This window comes from Schistocerca piceifrons, chromosome 1 (genome assembly GCF_021461385.2).
Source record: "Schistocerca piceifrons isolate TAMUIC-IGC-003096 chromosome 1, iqSchPice1.1, whole genome shotgun sequence".
Classification (NCBI taxonomy): Eukaryota; Metazoa; Arthropoda; class Insecta; order Orthoptera; family Acrididae; genus Schistocerca; species Schistocerca piceifrons.
The window spans coordinates 401,131,615-401,152,096 of NC_060138.1; the positions used below are offsets into that span (position 1 = coordinate 401,131,615).

The 20,482-nt window shown below is 41.2% G+C and overlaps 1 protein-coding gene across 2 annotated transcripts in view; it reads right to left on the reverse strand.

The window, feature by feature from the left end:
- The window catches only part of LOC124794141 (serine/threonine-protein kinase VRK1), a 286,964-nt gene that overhangs the window by 37,232 nt on the left and 229,250 nt on the right, over nt 1–20,482 (reverse strand). For both annotated transcript variants that reach the window (XM_047258076.1, XM_047258075.1), the window contains exon 7: nt 6,406–6,588. In XM_047258076.1, the coding sequence (XP_047114032.1) occupies nt 6,406–6,588 (183 nt within the window). The remainder of the gene's footprint in view (nt 1–6,405; nt 6,589–20,482) is intronic.

Consider the following 20,482-nt stretch of genomic DNA (forward strand, 5'->3'; position numbering starts at 1 on the left):
GCGCGCGCGCAGGTTTAAAATTAGTTGCGGGAAGAAAGTAGACGAGGTGGACGAACAGCACCGACAAGTATCTGTCGGGCAATCCATAGATATTTTAGTGAGTGTGTAAGGAAGAACCATGGAGTTTATATGCAGCTCTGTGCTTATGGGGTCATTGACTATTGTTATTAAAACAAAGACAGTTGAAAGAACTCTTGAAAACTCTTGACATAACCTTGATATAGGCAAGACTTATTTTCTGATTTATGTTAAGAAAAGTTGTGGTACCAAAGCCAACTTTCTTTTAACCGTAATTTAATTTGTTTCTGACATTCAACTGTATGAGGGACTTACGGGAAGTTAAACATTTATGTTGAAAGTGAAAGTTTTATTGAGTACAAAAGTCAAATACACCGTTAATTGACGAAAAGCAAAGTCTGTATGTCTACTTATTTCATAAGTACAAGGAGTCTAAAAATTCCTGTACCTAGCGTTATTCGATGGAGAAGAGGTCAAGAGGATTTCCAGCAGCTGGCTATCCAGTAAAGAAGAGTGGCTGCAAATTCCAAGTAAGTCACCTCGTAAAGCAGTGGAACGTGGTTTGGGGGAATAAACCAAAATAACCCAGATTCACACTCACACTTTAAGTTGGAATCGTTAAGAGGCACTCAACATTGTGGTCATCAGCACCTGGAAAAGTTCCCAATCTTTCCATTTCCAGGCTTGGCACTTTCCGAATGATGATGAGGACAACACAGACACCCAGTCTCCAGGCGGAGAAAATCCCCAACCTAGCCGGAATTGAATCTGGGACCCCGTGATCCAGACATGCATGGCATGATGTTAGTGCCATTCTTTGTGGACACTGTATTTTCACTTTGAATGTTTTTCAGAATACCACTTGACTACAGCCACACAGCCAAACATGCACTACAGAAAATAAATAAATTTTACAGTCAAAGGTGACTATGAGACCATTTACAAAATTTCACATGATTGTAAGCCCCAACTACGAGAAATTGATCACAAGAAGTTGATGGGTACAGAAAGCTGGCTAAAATCCAAAACAGACATCAGTAAGATTTTTGGAATAAATTTAAGTGTATATCGAAAGGATAGGTTAATGGGAAACGGAGGTGGTGTATTTGTTGCAGTGCACAAGAAATACATGTCCAGTGAGATAAAAATTTAATCTGCCAGCAAGACTGTTCAATCAAATCTCAATATTGAGAGTGGACATAAACTTGTAATTAGGTGGTGCTATCAGCTACCTTACTCACTCATCAAACATATCCAAAAACTTTTAGAGAAAAACCTCAATTTGCTAGTATATATGTTCCAAATCATACTATCACCATCAGAGCAGTTTTTAATCATCGCCCACTCAACTGTGATAATTCCAGTTTTTAAGAGGCTATATGAAAATACATCAAGCAAAATAATGCTAAATGGCTTTGATGAAGATTATCTAGAACATATAATCTGTAAGTTCATTCATGATGGAAGCAATGATTCTTTCTTGTCATAAAATATTTAACTTGTTCAACTCTCAGTCAGCTATGAAGTCACTAGCCGTCATTTTTATTTGTTGTTCTGTTTTTGCAATGTTTGTGTCAAACTTTTGAATTACATTAAATGTATTCACAGTTGGGAATATGGACAACCATCAGGTGTATAATGGAATGACAATAATGAGATTTTTTGCCTGACCAAGATTCGAACCATGATGTCCTGCTTATTGCTTACCATTAGCCTATCTGATCATGTTTCATGGCCAGACCCAAACTTCCATAAGTCATCAACAGTATGTCTACAACCTGACATTCAGTATGTATATTCCCATACGAGGGAGACATTTTAATTGAAAGTCACTTCTGGTGTTGGTAGATAAATACGACGTTGCAATGCCAGTGTTGTTCAGAAGTATGACGCAATGTTCCTTCGGATATGCATGCATGCTGCTACAGCTGTTATTAAATACATGAACACTGACTGCATCATGCTTCTGAACAACACAGTCTGTAGAGAAGTTGCAGGTCAAATGCTTTTCAGATATCGAGAAACATGGAATGTGCCTGTTGACCTTCATCCATAGTGTAGCGTATCACGTGAGATAAGGGCAAGCTAAGTTTTCCAGAAGCGATGCTTTATACAACTGTGCCGATTTGTGGACATAAGCTTTTCGGTCTCTAGGAAATTTATTATATTCAGACTACAAATATGTTCCAGAATTCTGCAGCAAATCAATTTTAAGGATATTGGATTGTGGTTTTGTGGGTCCATTTTTTACCCTTCTTATGTATAGGTGTTGCCTGCACTTTTTTCCAGTCACTTGGGATTCTATGCTGGGTGAAAAATTCCCAATGAATGCAAGCTAAGTAAAAGGGCCAATGCTGTAGAATACTCTTTGTAAGAATTGCGATTCCACCTGGATATAGCGACTTACTTGTTTCCAATTCTTTCAGCTGTTTTTCAATGCCAGGGATGTTTTTACGATGTCATCCACATGAGACTCTGTGTGATAGTCAAACGGCGGTATGTTTGCAAGATTCTCATGCATGACCGATTCTTAAACACAAAACTTAAATTTCAGCTTTTGTTTTACTATCTTTTACTGTCACACCAGACTGGTCAATGAGTGAGTGGATGGAAGCTTTAGACCTGTTTAGCGATTTTACACAGGACCAGATATTCCTCGGGTTCTTGGCCAAATCTTTTGCTAAGGCATGATGGTGGTAGTAGTTGTTGTTTGCTTTGCACTTAGATCTTTTCACAGATGTACGAATCTCGACTAACCTTTGCCTGTCATCATTAGCACATTCCCTTTTGAACATCCTTTGCTTCCTCAGCATGTTCTGAATTTTGTTGTTAAACCATGGTTGGTCTTTTCAGTCTTTAATCTGCTTACTAGGCACATACTTCTCCAGAGCACAATATACTCCCGTCCGCCACCAGCTATGGAACGTGAAGCTTCAATAATGCCAGCCACTCGTGGAGGCGAAACGTCAAAAAATCTTTGAATAAATGTCGGCTGAAGATCCAAAGACAGAAGCAAAGACGCAACTTGACAATTTACAATCAGTTTAAAATTTGACTATAAGTCCTCTATAATACCAAATTATGTCAATTCATTGTCTAAGAGAGATGCTAACAACTGCTTAATTGCTCTTCCTAGCAGAAACACTCTCGTAGCCTTTTTGACTGATTTATGGTTCAGCCTATTTGTAGCTACGAGGTCTAAGATATTTCCATTGCGTGTAGGCTGCCAAACTAGCTGCTCAAGACAGTTTTCAGAAAATGTGTTCAAAAGTACTTCACAAGAATTTTCGTCTGTACTCCCTGCAATGACTCCATAGACGACCCAGTCATATAAACCAGAATTTTTTTTTTTTGTCAACTGAAATGAACACTCCTTGTCCTATGGTATCTTATCTGTCTATCTGATGTACATTCCATGACTCACTAAATATTTCAGAGCTTTCTACTTTGGGTTTCAGCCAGCTCCCTGTCCCAAGAATATAATTTGAGTGCAAAAACTTTCCTGGAGGGCAGTAAAATCTGAAACTTCGTTACGAATACTTCGACACTTTACTGATAAAATTTTGACAGTTTAAGTGTCCTTACTCTGCACATGGTCCGATTTCAGTATCTGCTTATTGACCGGCTAGTGTTTATCAGAGCACCTCAAACTACCGCCTAGCCCATACACCACCATTTGCACTCTGCTACTCGAGCAGCTGCTTCCTTTGTTTAGTGCACCTCTGACCTACCAAGCAGAATCCTCTCAAGGAGACATTCCCAGTGGTGTGATTGACTTTTGGAAACTATCCATATAGTGATGTAGGTTAGGGTCTCATGTATCACACATTGCAGCCATTCACCATGGCTGGTCCTCATTTGCAAGTAATTGATGAAAAAAAGAATAAATTTTAAAATCTTTAATGAAATGACTCTGATCATCAGTTTTATTGAATTGATTGAGTTAAATGTAATTTTTAATTCCATTCCTTTGTCACATAATCTTACTCATAATATCAACATCTTCAATTGCTCTCTTTTCTTCCAGTTGTTCTTAAATCTTTGTTTATATGTTTTCAGTTGATTTTATGTATTAATTTTTATTTAATTTCTTTTTTTTTTATTATCCTGTTTTTCTGCCCACATTATTGTGTTCATTATATCTATTTCTCATTTTGCTTGAATTTCATTTTACTTATAAACCCATCTTTCTTCTTCTTCTTCTTCTTCTTCTTCTTTGAAATGGGCCAGTTAAGGACCACGATATTCAACTTTTCAGCCTGGACAGGGACTTTATGTTTGCCCAGTATCCCGCATTCTCTTTTCATTTAAATTTTCATCTCCATTACTTTGTCCATACTGCAATAGGTATTTAGTTTATGTTTTAAACGTTTGTATGATGATTACCACAGAAAAAAAACACATCTGTTAATAAATATATATTTTTCACACCATCGCACAAACATAAATAGATTATTTTGTCTTTTGCCTTTTAACTGACAGATCGGAATTTTCAAATGATTGAACATTATAATACATGAATATAATTAAATTCATATTCACAAAAACTCCAGTTGGAACGAGAATGATATAAAGAAAAAAATGAAACAAATGAAAAAGATTATCTGGTGATTAAAATGATATGACAAAGGAATAGAAATAAAAGTTTAAATGTAAATTAATTAACTGAATAAAAATAATGACAAGATTTGATCCTACAACCTCGTGCACGTGAAGCTGCTCTCTTATCCATTATATCACGCAACCAGACTATGTAATGCAATTTTTTCTAACGCTATTGGATATCCCACAAAATTCCAATTGTTTTTTCTTCTTGTCAATTACTTAAATTCATCCAGCCAGGTGAATGGCTGCTGTGTGCGATACATGGGACCTTGACCTACATCACTGTATAGATAGTTTCAAAAAGTCGATCACACCACTGGGGAGCTCTCCTTGTTGCATGATGCCCCCTGCAGATATACCGAATGCGCTTTGGCTTTCTTTCCATCCATGAATGCTGTTTTGTCACCACAAAAAGTAATCATTTTCATCAGGAACTCATTTCAGAAATAAAATTATAAATTCAAGATAAAGAATATAAATAAACAATTGCTGACATATATTCAAGCCACACAAGAAGATTTTTTGGGGTTGCAACCCACTGGATTGATGATAACCTCAATCAATAATTCAAAAGACTACTAGGTCCGAGATTTTCTGGAGTTCACATCTACGATCATGTAGCCTCAATACTTGATGAAATGCACAAAGAATTTAGTGAAACTGTTTAAACACTTCGTATATCTATTAGTAGTTAAAATGGAGCCAGAGGAAGAGAAAGCTGAATATATAACAGCGAAATATGAAGAGGATGATGATGACAATTTCCAGAGGTGTCAGATAATTTTCTTTTCGGTGGGAACACATGTATCACAGAACAAGCTAACCAATTAGCACCAAACTTTTGATGTGCTACACATGCTATATTTGTGCACTACAAGTGATTTTACTCATTATCTTCAAACCTGGATGACAATGGAGAATAAATCACACTATCCAAAGTGCATCACAAGACCATACAAAAATGTAATGCTTTGTGGAATGCTGCTGGACATTCAAAGTCATCTGAAATAACTGAAGCTGTTTTTGGAAAAGTTATGAGTATCTGTTCTTTCACGACGGAATAGTTTGTATGACACAATGATAGAAATTTCTTTGATCACTGATAAGTTGATGCAGTTACACAGAATGTTGTAATTTAAAAATTTCATAAGAAATGAGTTTGAGTATATAAAAGAATTTAGAAAATGTTCAGGTCCTATTGATGAAGCTCTGGATATAATGCAAGGTGGAAGAAAGAGTATTATAGAGTTTATTCCAGTCTTGATGGCTCTGCATAAAAGGCAGCAAAAATTGGAGGATAATCTCTCTAAGTATCGCAGCATGTCAGTAATCTCCTGTAAAGAATGTGTTAAGAGTCTCAGTCTTACAGAATTGATTTTTTTTTCCTTCAATTATTAAAGACATGTTCGACATGTTCACTGGAATTTGGAATGAAAAATAGGTGCTAAATGCATGTATAAACTGAGCTAGTCCTTGATGGTTCTACTCCCACTCGAAGTCTAATATGAAATTAACTTGTGACATCTAAAAAAATTAACCTTTCATTAAGTCAAATGGACAGCTGATGAAATTAATTCAATGAAATGTGACTAAAACTGACACACACACACACACACACACACACACACACACACACACACACACAGAGAGAGAGAGAGAGAGAGAGAGAGAGAGAGAGAGAGAGAGAGTGTTTCCATTGTATCAATAACACAATATTATCTACAACATATATGTGCAGTGTCATAATGACAATATGAAGCTAAAGCTATAAACTCAACTTACGTGGTGGACTTCCTTTCTTAAAACATGCCTTCATTAAAGTTGACACATCATTCATATATTTTATCTTCTCTTTTTGAATAACTTCTGGAGGTTCAGAAATTTTTTTCTCCCAAGGAAGCTCTGAGGCTGCCCACTGAATCATGTTGAAACCCAGGACTTCCAGATCACCTCTTCTAGTTGGAACTAAAACAAATAACAAAACACATAATGATTAGACCAATCTATATTCTCCATAAACATTAAGAGCAGCTAATAATGTATTATCTCACGAAGAGCAAACATTTGACAACTACAATCCATCTGATACAGACTTAAATACGACAGCAGTGAACTGTGAGTGCCTACATTTTTGTTGCTGAAAAGAACCTGTCTAGCAGGCACCAAAATAAATATAACTGATGCACGGATGACAGGAAAACAAAATAAATGTAATCAATCTCTCTCTTTCAAACCTGTGATTAACACTTGGGAGAAGGGAAGGGGCAATGCAGAATAGAAAAGTTAAAAAGCTAAGTGCAATCACTAAAGGATAGTGGAAGACAGTCAGAACTGGTATACAAAAGCTGGAAATAAAGTTCCATTTGTGAACCCAGCAATGCCTCACAAATGGTAATATGTATGGGAGTTGGATATACACCATACCACCTCCTCCCACCCTTCTCTGTCCATGTCCTTCTCCTCCCACCCTCCCTGACAACCTCATCCTCCTCTCCTAGCTCTCTCCCCCTCCTCCACCCTCCTCTGTCCGTTTCATCATTCCCCTCTCTATGTCAGTCTCCCTTCCTTCTCACTGTTTATTTCACCACTCTCGTTGACCTTAAGCATCGCTTATTGTTACCGCCAATGAAACCTTGATTCGCAACTGAAGTTGCATAAAATAAATGGTTGGGATCATTGGTATACGGGGTACCAAAAGGTGTCTCCTGCTGTTGACTCTGTGAGGATGAAATTACTTCACATAGTTTTAATCTTAAAACAGGGAGGATTACACAAAGTTTCGGACAATTCAGATTCCATAATAGTATTCTAATCTAAAGCAGACAAGCCATAAATAAAACTTTTCTGTAGACAAGTCATAAATAAAACTTTTCTGTTTTCTGTTAACCCTTGAGCTCTCATACTATTAGCATTTTGCTCAAAAAAAAATTTAAAAGACACAGCATTTTGTCAAAAATGCTTGCAGGGCACTTGTTTGCTCAGTAACTTGGTTTTATACACTGATTGGGGAAGAAAATCACAACACGAAAAAATAATTAATGTAGCAAAATGAAATTTCAGGCATACATTTGTCTATGTAACATATTTAAGTTTTTTTTTTTTTTTTTTTGTGGTTTTAGGGCGCAAAACTTCTATGGTCATTAGCGCCCAGCCCGTGACGTAGAAAACAGGAAAAAAACGAAATTTAAAATCAGCAGCAATGGGAACAAAGTCATAAAATTTGAGAAACTAAAGGCAGAAGGAATGCTTAAAAATCCACTATAGAAAGGGGTTGGTAGTCCCCCCAAAAAAAAAGGCTTCAAATGACTGACGTCATTTCACTGTCACTAATAAACTGTAGAACGCGGTCAGCTGAACGCGTGTCATCTGCTAAAATCGACGATAGATCAGGCGATAGCTGTAGACAGGAGCGTAACGGATTAAAATAGGGGCATTCAATTAAAAGGTGTCTGACCGTCCACGGCTGAGAGCAGTGGGGACAGAGTGGGGGAGGATCACCGCTTAAAAGATGTCGATGACTAAAAAGACAGTGCCCTATCCGGAGTCTAGCTAAAATTACCTCCTCCCGACGACGCGATCGGGAGGAAGAGGTCCATGCGCAAGGAAGGGCTTTCACTTCCCGCAATTTATTATGGGGAAGTGTTGACCAATGCGCATGCCATAAATGAGCAACTTGGCGACATAAACCGCTCCGTAGATCGGTAGACGGAAGAGACTGAATAGCTGGCCGAGGAAGAGAGACTGCAGCCTTGGCCGCTATATCGGCCGCCTCATTTCCATAGATACCAGCGTGTCCTGGGAGCCAGAGGAACGCCACTGAGACGCCCCCCAGGTGGAGCAAGCGCAGACAGTCCTGAATCCGGTGGACCAGAGGGTGCACAGGGTAAAGAGCTTGGAGACTTAGGAGAGAGCTGAGAGAATCTGAGCAGATTACGTACTGTATCCGCTGATGGCGGCGGATGTAGTGGACAGCCTGGAGAATAGCGTAAAGCTCCGCAGTATAAACCGAACACTGGTCGGGAAGCCGAAAGTGATTTGGGGTGTCGCCAACAACATAGGCACTCCCTACACCTAACGATGTTTTCGAGCCATCGGTGTAAATAAATGTGGCTTCCGTCATTTGTGCACATAGAGCAGCAAATGCCCGACGGTAAACAAGTGTAGGGGTACCATCCTTGGGAAATTGACATAGGTCTCTGAGCAAGTCGATCCGGGGACGGAGCCAAGGCGGTGCTGTACCCCAAGTTGTCAAGAAGGTTTTAGGAAAGCGGAAGGAAAGAGAATGGAGCAGTTGACGGAAGCGGACTCCCGGGGGTAGTAGGGAGGAGGAGCGGCCTGCATACCCGACATCAAGGGAGGCGTCGAAAAAAAGGTCATGGGCTGGATTAGCAGGCATGGAAGACAAATGGCTAGCATAACGACTCAGAAGGACTGCCCGCCGATTGGATAGCGGAGGTTCAGCAGTCTCAGCATAAAGGCTTTCCACAGGGCTGGTGTAAAAAGCTCCAGACACTAAACGTAATCCACGGTGGTGGATAGAGTCGAGACGCCGAAGAATAGACGGCCGAGCAGAGGAGTAGACTATGCTTCCATAATCCAATTTCGAGCGCACTAAGGCGCGATAGAGGCGGAGAAGGACCACTCGGTCCGCTCCCCAAGAGGTGCCATTCAGGACACGGAGGGTGTTAAGGGAACGCAGACAGCGAGCCGAAAGATAGGAAACGTGGGAGGACCAGCACAGTTTTCTGTCAAACATAAGACCCAAGAATTTAGCGACGTCGGAGAACGGAAGGTTGACAGGACCTAGATGTAAGGAGGGCGGAAGAAACTCCTTACGTCGCCAAAAATTAACACAAACGGTCTTACTGGGTGAGAAACGGAAGCCGGTTTCGATGCTCCACGAGTGGAGGCGATCGAGACATCCTTGAAGACGTCTTTCAAGAAGGCTGGTCCGTGGAGAGCTGTAGTAGATCGCAAAATCGTCCACAAAGAGGGAGCCCGAGACATCAGGAAGGAGACAATCCACAATTGGATTAATGGCAATGGCAAACAGTACAACACTCAGCACGGAGCCCTGGGGTACCCCGTTTTCTTGGGAGAAAATACGGGATAGAGTAGTGTTCACCCGCACCCTAAATGTGCGCTCTGCCATAAATTCGCGAAGAAAAAGGGGCAGCCGGCCTCGAAAGCCCCAAGAGAACAGTGTGCGGAGGATGCCTGTCCTCCAACAGGTATCGTATGCTCTCTCCAGATCAAAAAATATCGCTACCGTTTGGCGTTTCCGGAGGAAATTGTTCATGATATAAGTGGAGAGAGCAACAAGATGGTCAACGGCAGAACGATGTTGTCGGAATCCGCATTGGGCTGGTGTTAGAAGACTGTGGGATTCCAGCCACCAAGCTAAACGGTAATTCACCATACGCTCCAAAACCTTACAGACACTACTCGTGAGAGAAATGGGGCGATAGCTAGAGGGGAGATGTTTGTCCTTTCCAGGTTTCGGAACGGGAACGACAATAGCTTCCCGCCATCGCCTGGGAAAGGTACTGTCGGTCCAAATTCGATTATAAAGGCGAAGGAGGTAGCGCAGGCTATGGGTTGATAAATGCAGCAACATTTGGACATGGATACCATCCGGTCCTGGGGCGGAGGAGCGAGAAGAAGAGAGTGCATGTTGAAGTTCGCGCATGGAGAAAACAGTATTGTAGCTTTCGCGATTTTGAGAGGAGAAAGCAAGATGTCGCACTTCCGCTGCACGTTTCTTCGGGAGAAACGCTGGCGGGTAATTTGAAGAGCTCGAAATCTCAGCAAAGTGCTGACCCAATGAGTTAGAAATTGCGACGGGGTCCACTAAGGTATCATGCGCGACAGTGAGCCCAGAGACCGGGGAGAAACTAGGCGCGCCTGAGAACCGTCGAAGCCGACTCCAAACTTCCGAGGAGGGAGTGAAGATGTTAAATGAGCTAATAAAGAATTGCCAGCTTGCCTTCTTGCTATCGCAGATGACGCGACGGCATCGCGCACGGAGCTGCTTATATCGGATGCAGTTGGCCAAAGTTGGATGGTGACGGAAAATGCGAAGAGCACGTCGCCGCTCACGTATTGCGTCACGGCATGCCTCGTTCCACCAAGGAACTGGGGGGCGCCGGGGCAATTCGGAGGTGCGTGGTATTGAACGTTCCGCAGCTGTGAGAATAACGTCGGTAAAATGTGTGACCTCATCGTCGACGCTGGGAAAGCGACGGTCATCGAATGTTGCTAGAGACGAAAAAAGTGTCCAATCGGCTTGGGCAAACTTCCAGCGTCGCGAGTGCAGATATGGCAGTTGAGGCTGCAGTCGAAGGACACATGGAAAGTGGTCACTCGAGTGTGTATCATCAAGGGCGAACCATTCGAAGCGCCGGGCTAGCGGAACAGTACCGACCGCAAGGTCCAAATGAGATAAATTTGCCGTGGAGGCAGACAAAAACGTGGGGACCCCAGTGTTGAGGCAGACTAGATCCGCTTGGTGGAAGACGTCTAGCAATAGTGAGCCACGTGGACAAGGATGTGGAGATCCCCAAAGCGGGTGGTGGGCATTGAAGTCCCCAACCAGCAAATAGGGGGGTGGAAGCTGATCAAGAAGATGAAGGAGATCAGCTCGTGCCAGTGGTGTAGACGATGGAATGTATACCGTACATAGAGAGAACGTGTATCCAGAAAGGGAAAGACGGACGGCGACAGCTTGGAAGGAACTGTTTAAGGGGATTGGGTGATAATGGAGAGTATTATGGAGCAGAATCATGAGTCCTCCATGGGCTGGAGTGCCTTCAACAGAGGGGAGGTCATATCGGACGGACTGAAAATGAGGGAGAACAAAGCAGTCATGGAGACGCAGCTTTGTTTCCTGAAGACAGAAGATGACCGGCGAGTAGGATCGTAAGAGGATCGACAATTCATCCCGATTGGCGCGAATGCCGCGGATATTCCAGTGGATAATGGACATAGGGTGAACAGAAAATGGAGAAACGTGACCAAGGGTGCTGTCAACTCAACGACTGCTCAGAGCTTGCGACCGACAGCACGGAATGGCATTCAGTCGAAGGCAGAAGATCCTGATCCATAGGTTGGTCAGGAGCAGCTCCTGCCACCAACGATCGGCCAGTTGACCGGCCACCAGCAGTGCGCCTCGGCGACACGGAAGATGGCCGAGGGCGATTTCCGCCAGGTGGTGCTGTAGTTGGGACACGCCTTGGCGGAGAAGGAGAGGAACTGTGTTTCTTCGTAGCCTTCTTGGAGGTATGATGTTTAGATGAAGGAGGAACCGATGGTTGTGAAGTTGCAGTACGTAAAAACTCTTCACGAGAATGCTCTTTTTTCGAAGACTTGGCGTCTGACTTTTGGGCTCGAGATTTAGCAGAACCCGACGAAGGGTGAGCCATAGAGTGGGCAGGCGAAAGTGGTGAGGTTGAACGGGCGATCTTTGCGCTGGCCGATCTGACGACCGTGGTACTAAATGTGAGGTCGCAAGTCTGCGTGGCCGCCTCCTTTGTTGGCCGAGGAGAAGCAAGGACAGTGCTGTATTTTCCTTTCTGAGGCACGGTGGGCTGTCGACTGGCGAGTAACTTTCGAGCAGCAAAGGTCGACACCTTTTCCTTCACTCTTATATCCCGGATGAGCTTTTCATCCTTAAAAACGGGGCAATCTCGAGAGGAAGCAGCGTGGTCACCCATACAGTTGATGCAGTGTGGGGATGGAGGTGGACAAGCACCCTCATGGGCATCCTTGCCACACGTAACACATTTGGCCGGATTGGAACAGGACTGGCTGGTGTGATTGAACCGCTGACATCGATAGCAACGCGTAGGGTTTGGGACATAAGGGCGAACGGAAATTATCTCATAGCCTGCTTTGATTTTTGATGGGAGTTGAACTTTGTCAAATGTCAAGAAGACAGTGCGGGTTGGAATGATGTTCGAGTCAACCCTTTTCATAACCCGACGAACAGCGGTGACGCCCTGGTCAGACAGGTAGTGCTGAATTTCTTCGTCAGACAATCCATCGAGGGAGCGTGTATAAACGACTCCACGCGAGGAATTTAAGGTACGGTGCGGTTCCACCCGGACAGGGAAGGTGTGGAGCAGAGAAGTACGCAGCAATTTTTGAGCCTGGAGGGCACTGTGTGTTTCTAACAACAGGGTACCATTCCGTAATCTGGAACAAGACTTTACAGGACCCGCAATTGCGTCGACACCTTTCTGAATAATGAAAGGGTTGACCGTGGAAAAGTCGTGACCTTCGTCAGACCGAGAAACAACAAGGAACTGTGGCAACGATGGAAGAACCGTCTGTGGCTGAGACTCAGTGAACTTACGTTTGTGAGCAGACATAGTGGAAGGTGAGGAAACCATTGCGGAAGAATCCCCCATGATTACCGGCGTCTCCGATGGCGCGCTCCTCCCTTGTGGGGGCCCTCACCGAGGGCACACCCGCCTTAGGTGATTGTTCACACCTCAGGTCACACCTCCCGACAAACGGACGGAGGGACCAATCGGCACTTTCGGAAGGTATCAGCTCGGGTAATCACCCCTCCCTGGGCCTGGCCTTTACCAGGGGGTACGTACGTGTCCTACCTGTCTACCTGGGGCGGGGAATTACGCGTTACCCCGTCACCGGCTACGCATGGAAGCGCATGGGTCGGCCTTCAGACACGCACAGGGAGGAAGAAAGAGAAAGGGAAAGGAAAGAAGAGGGGGTCTCAAACGCCGCAGCGGAGAAAAGGGTAAAGAGAAGAGGTAAGGAAAGGAGAAGGACAAAGGAAGGAAGAAGACATACAAGCAAGGAAGAAGAAGAATGCGGTACATTTACAAGCGTCCGTCTCCGGACGTAGGCGCAAACCATACTCCCAGAGGGGGAGAAAGTGAAGGAAAGAGCCAGAGGTGAGGGGGGGGGGGGGGTGAAGACAGGGGATGGGGAAGGATGCGGAAAGGGAAGGTATGCAGCCCGGAAAGGAAGGAAGGCCACATTAGCTCGGGGCCCCGTGCTCGCTACGCACGTATCCCCAAAAGAGTTGTGGATCCCCTGGGGGGAACATATTTAAGTGATTAGCATTGAAGTATAACAGATTAATGTAAGTGCAAGATAAGACATTGGAAATGTGAAATGCTGGTACATTAATAACAAGTGTGACCTTGCTTATTTGGGCATGCTGCCATGGGATGGTAGGTCCACAGTTGTTCAGTACTGAGGACATTTGATACTATTTTATTTCATCCTTCTCAGTTCCAATGATATAAAATTTTTGCTACTGGTTCCGAGCTGAAACGCCCGTTCTCAAACCACACACTTTAATATTAACAGTAACTACAGTCCGATCCATGAACAATGGTGGTTCGCACATCTCGAGTCATGGACAGGGATTGCATTGCTGACGGTTCCAAGTGACATTTGTTGTACGCGCATGTGTGTGATTTCTGCTTGAAGAACGCGTATATCCAGCAAATAATATCTCTCACTTACTTATGCAGAATTTATCACTTACTACCACTATCAGCGATGACCACTCGCAACAAATGCAATCAAAATTCACTACAGGACATAGTGAAAGCTCATTGGCTGTCTGAGCACAGGTGACGTAGGAGCGCAGCAGCAGCTTCAACTTGACCACCATTGTTCATGACTGCAACTACGATCATACAATATGGCGCTTTGCATCTGACTGTTCCTAGAACTAATATAAGACCAGTAGCATCTTTGGGTTTTTATGTGAACAAGGTTCTGGTTTCCTATATACCAAAGAAAAAAGAAAAAAAAAAGTTATGCTTATGATTAGTACACTCCAAGATAATGACCAGATTCATCCAACTACTGGTGAACACGAAAAATCTGAAATCGACACATATTATAATCGGACAAAATGCGATGTCAGTGTGGTGGACTGTCTAAAAGAAGAATATTCCGTGGATTGATTAGCTTGTCAATGGCCACTAAATTTTTATTTTTTTAATTTTTTTATTTTAGGTATTACCATCATGAACAGTCAGATAACATACAAAAAAGTACATATGCAATTATTACTATGAAACAATGCCTGCAAAAGCTGACCCTGGAGCCAACACGACCAGAGCTAACATGCCTACAAATTGTGCAGAGGAGTAGAATCTCTACAGCAACCTATAAAAACAATTTACTAATGAAACTGAAAAACCCAGTGGTATGTATCAAGACTGTCCACGACGGAGAAATTGGAAATGTGTATTAATTGTGAAAAATTTTTGTTTAATGAACATGCTGTAATATTAAGTGATATGTGCAAAGCTCAGATATACGATAAAGAGTAAGTCACAAAAGTTAAATAATAAAATAATATTTGCTTTTTTCTTCAATTTTCTTTATAAGTACCTAACAAGACTGGCGATTTTAGCAGTCCTAGGGTTTTATTACAGAAATAGCAAAAAAACATTAATTTACACATATTAGGTACATTTCACACTACTTGTCAAGTCTGGGCAATATGCCCAACGCACAATTGATTGCCTAACTTCTAAAGGTGCGAGTTCCCAATGGTTAAAACCAATTGCAAGCAAAAAAGTAAAAATACACATAGTTGTGTATACAATTTTTGTTTAAAGTTATATATAAGGAGCAGGAGCGAATGTGGTAGAAAAAATTTCTCTAATGACTTCAATGCTGTGCTCTTTTAGTTCACACTGACTGCTGTGAGAAAGAAACAAACTTTCACCACACAGCATAGTACAGCATTTTCTTCCTCACTGTTGATTTTAACAAAAAACCTGTACATTGTTTTCTTGGAAAAAATATAGAACACATCTGTCTGAACGTTTATTCAAGTACTGTGTAAAATTTTGACATAAGTTGGTCAAGAACTCTGAGACTTTTGCTTACTACTTTTCCTTATATTATTTATGTTTATTGGAAAATATTAGTAACCCACATACATTCAAATGTTTATTTGAATATGGTATAAAAAATTGGTGACGAACTATTCCAGATTAAAATATGTAGCCTGTGCTCATTCGAATGTTTATTAGAGGAGCATGTAAAAATTGAAGTAAATCGATCAAGAACTTTGAGTTTTTTGGTAACAACATTAAACAACAATTTATCTTTATATATTACTATAGATACTTAAACCTGTATCTCTTTATTGTTTCTGTACATAATTCCAATTCCAATTTTAGCATCTATCATGCCTCTTAATGAGTTGATAAACAATATTTGCACAAAATTCTTCTGCCTGATAACACCCAATCTGCAAAAACATCCAGATATTCTTCGTCAGAGAAAGTGTTGGGAGCCAAGCTGCTTTTTTGTGAGCATGAAGATGTGGTAATAACTTTTGAGCCATATCAGTGCTATAGGGAGGATTACCAAAAATATCTCATTTCATCAGATGCAACAATTCTTCTTAAGTTTTACAAGTAGAGCCTGATCAAATATTGTTATGCAAAAATATGACATTGTTAACATTGAAACTGTGTTGCTTGTTTTGAATGGCTCTTCATAGTTTTCTTAATGTCTCAGTGGGCTCGAGGTGGTATGATCCTGTATGTATAACTGCTGCTATTTTGTCTCCACATTACCATGGGAAACTGTGCTCCATCACTGGTCACAGTGCTATTAAGCAGGCCTTCTACTTCCGCACTGGAACAAAAAAGTCCAAAGAAGCAGTAAACTGTTAAGTTTTATGGTTCACATAAAGGCATTTTTGAATTTTACAAGTGCAGAATATGTGGTTTCCTTATTTTTTAGCCACAGTCTCGTGCAAAATACTCCAAGAAATCTGCCAAAAGTTGTCAGCAGTTACGATATTATGAAATACCAGTTTTAATTAATTTTCTGTTTTAGTTCCTTGCAGACTGCAGATGTATGGGCACTTTTTCACCACGAACATTCATCTTCCCACTGTTACACAAACAACACCGTACCTGGTCAATATAAAATAAATTTCTCAGTAAATGTCACTTCTTTTCATTTTTAGATTTTTGCCCCTAAAACCCGTATTATAGAACAGATTTTACAGCCTGTTGGATTTTCAACTGCAATGCTCAATTTTAACAGCTCCTGTAGGCAAATAAGTTGCAATGTGGCTTTCTCGCTATTACAGCTCTACATACACTGGCCTCCTGCAAGAGTCATTATAGCGACTGTTCCGTCCTCCCCTCTACGTCACATGCTAAATGAAAATAGAACTTACTTTCCGAATAGACTTCATAATAATGAGCTAAAGGCAGCTGATACATAAAGAATTACTAGGATCCAAAAAACATGTCATACGTATACATGGTGATTTTTCCAAGCGGGGCAAACTGCAGGAAGAATCCCTGACAGGATAAGGAGCAAAGGAGGTCATTTAATCTTCGACAGTGTAGGCTGACTGAAAGCACTCATGAGAACACACAAGGCAAGTGGAAATGTTCTGTCTGTACTTGTCTTTTAGTGGTATGGTGCTAGTGAACCATCAGCACACATTCAGTCTCATTGTGGGGCGGGGTGGTTGTTGTCGGGATGCCTCCACACAGAAATGGTGAGGTGAGGAGGAGCACCATCATGGAGCAGCCACATTATCCTTCATACCACCAAATACATCTTCCAGCAAGGGGGGTAGGGTCACCTTCAGGAAGTGCAGATATGCATTGGCTGTGACGCATTGTGGAAGGGTGAGGTCCCAAGAGGCAGTTGCCAATAATTCCCACCAACGCAGTAAGGCTGAATGGGTGCCGATGATTCGCTGCTCCCACACCACCAAAACACTAGTACAAAGAGAACATTCCCACAGGTGAAGTCTCGTGTGCTTTCAACCACTGAAAGCTACACTATTTGGAATGCTATTCTAGCAGTATGTCTGAATGACCTATTTTGCTCCTTATCTTCTCACAGATCATTCCCTGCAGTTCGTCCTCATTTATCATCTGACCTTTAACTGAATTGACCTTCAGCAATAAAGATTTCAAGTTTTCGTAGCAGACTTAGAAAGGGTCAGAGTACAATCACAGGAAAGAAGACAGTACCCTGTAACGTTCAATCTTTTCCTTAAAGACTGTTTCCCTGGAGTTGTTTACTATAAACTACTGATCTGGCACTTATACAATGGTGACATTTTCACCATATGGATACATGATGTGTATGTGCGTATTACTTTCAATAACACAATTTTGTTCTACCTCTACATGTAAAGCCAACTCACTGTGTTTGGATAGGGTACTTCTTATACCACAACCATTTTCTTCTTTGTCATTCTACTGGCAAATGATGCATGGGAAGAATAACTGTCAATATGGTGTGCCTATATTAGTGCAAATTTCTTTGATTTTCCTACCATAATTATTTTGCAACATGTTTACGGAAGTAGGTAATGTTACTTGACCTTCTTGAAACACACACAATAAATATTAGCAATAAATTTCTGAGTAATGCATGATGTGGCCTCTGTAGTATTTGTCACTGAAATTTGATGAGACACTTTGCAACTAAAACAAGCCTATGTCGTAACTGAAGAAAGGATTTTAATGTGCAGCACCTTTCCAAACATTCAGCTGTTTTCACACAGACAGGTCAATACACGCATTTGTGGACATGAAATTAAGCAAAATAAGCACGGTTTGTTGCACATATTTGTACCTTTCCCCTTTTATTCCATACTTAAGCATCTTTCTCCTGATTTGTATCTGAATTTTGAATAGACTGAATAATATTTTTTTCTTTTCTTGAACAGGATTTTGTTTGATCAGAAGTCAACAATGGTCAATAAATATTAAAATATAATTGATGGAAAGCATCACTAATTACACACACCCCCAGCAAGAATGGCCAATCTCAGCAAAAACAGTCAGTGTCAGTAACAATGATCGACCTGCAGTTGTGAAATAAAATAAAATTTAAACAATGATGTTGCAGCAGTTAAAACGTAGATTCAGTTAATGCTGGAATGAATTTAACAGTTCCTTTTTATCGACTGTGTACTGTGTCATTGGCAGTGTTAGTGTTTTACCAGAACGGATTACTCACAATGAAGTCATGCCAAAGGTTGATAAGGAGATGATGTGTGCACATTCAGAAGAATTCAACATCCTGTTTAACAAAACTGATGGCATCATTCTGCGATGTGCCGTTTGTGAGGTAAATATTGCAACTGGTGACAAGCATCTAAGAAACCGAATAAACCAGCACATCCAGAACATTTAAAGAACACTGGACTTCGCAAGTCAAAACCTAAGCAAGCCACTGTGATACACCCTTTGCTTCAGAATCTGAAAAGCAGCGGTCACTGAATGAGTTTAGTGCAGATCTTGCCATGGCATTAAGACAGTCAGGAATTCCAGTCCACAAACTAAACAATCCTGCACTCAAATCAGTTCTTGAGAAGTACACACAAATGTCCATATTGGATGAAAGCACTCTGAGAAAAAGTTACTTACACCAAATTTAGAGAACACATCAGAGAAAATAAAAGAAGGGGTCAGCAAACATGAAGTGAGATTCATTTTAGATGAAACTGATGATGAATGCAAAAACAAACTTGAGAAGACAAATGCGTGCACAATGGAATCATTCAATGACTCATGTAAGAACCAGTGGTTAGACACCACACAATATGAAACAGTCAGGCTTGTTGTGACTGATAAAGTACACTACATGCTTTTGAATTTCTAACAACGGTATGTACGTCAACCTCGACCACATGACATCTATTGCATACGGTCTATCACGAAGAATTACCGCTGGGTAAAGGAGTTCAGTGGTGCCCTGAATAAGATTCTAGTATAGCCTCCCAGTCATCTAGTTTTGTATCAAGAAATGACAGGGCTCCACCTTCCACAGTTTCATGTCATTACAAGGTAGGGTGGTTGGATAAGATGCAGTTTTCGTATGCAAAAATTCTGATGGAATCAAACATTTCACTTGTGGCCTAGATTCAATGGATGCAATACCCATCAATCAGGTCCAACAATTAGTCAACAACAAAGACTGGAGTTCGAAGTTTTTGAAGTGTTTGGCTACAAGTATTTTCCTGATGCGATTTAGAGTTTGGAAAAAGAAGGTATGGAGGAGGAGCAGTTGAAGTGTTGGGGAATCCTTAATGGATTTTCTAAAAAAAATTTTGAACAACAATCCAGACTTGGAAACCTCTGGAACTCTGAGTGAATTCTCTTTACAGATGCTGACAAAACATGCTCCATTGATTTCTACAGACGTCGAGTAGAGTTTCACCATATATAAGGAGCTACCAAACTTAAAAGTGACAGCAACTTTGTGTTAAAAACACTGAAATGATCTGTGTAATCAAGTGTAACAGAACCCTGTAACCAGGGCAAAGAAAGTTAATGTATCTTGAAATGTACCAATATATGATCATTAGCATAACTATGACAAAGTGTTGATCTCACGTGTCAGGCTGCTACGTTTATAGACTTATATAAAGTCTGTAACAGTTTATTATACAGATTCGTATTCTGTCATTAATTTATTTCTAACCTTATCGAGCATACAAATATCTATGTGCTGGTTCAACTGTTACTAATCGACACTTGAACATAAAACATAAAAAATTCTCATTTCGTAATTCCAGAACACTTTTTAGAAAAAATGAAACTAATTTTGTGTTAGTATTTATAGAATGAACATGTGCAAATGTTAGGAGCATTTTTCCACTAATAATCTTCATCATATAAGCAACTTTATGAAAAGCATTGTTATAGAACATTTTTTATGAATTTCAGTGGTAAAAGCTGCATAAAAATATGCAGCAATGTGAGAGGAACAAATTAATACATATATTTCCATGATACCAGTTTGTATACTACAGCAAGTTTTTAATTGCAATCCACAAATTTTCTATTTCTAATAATGGACAACATAA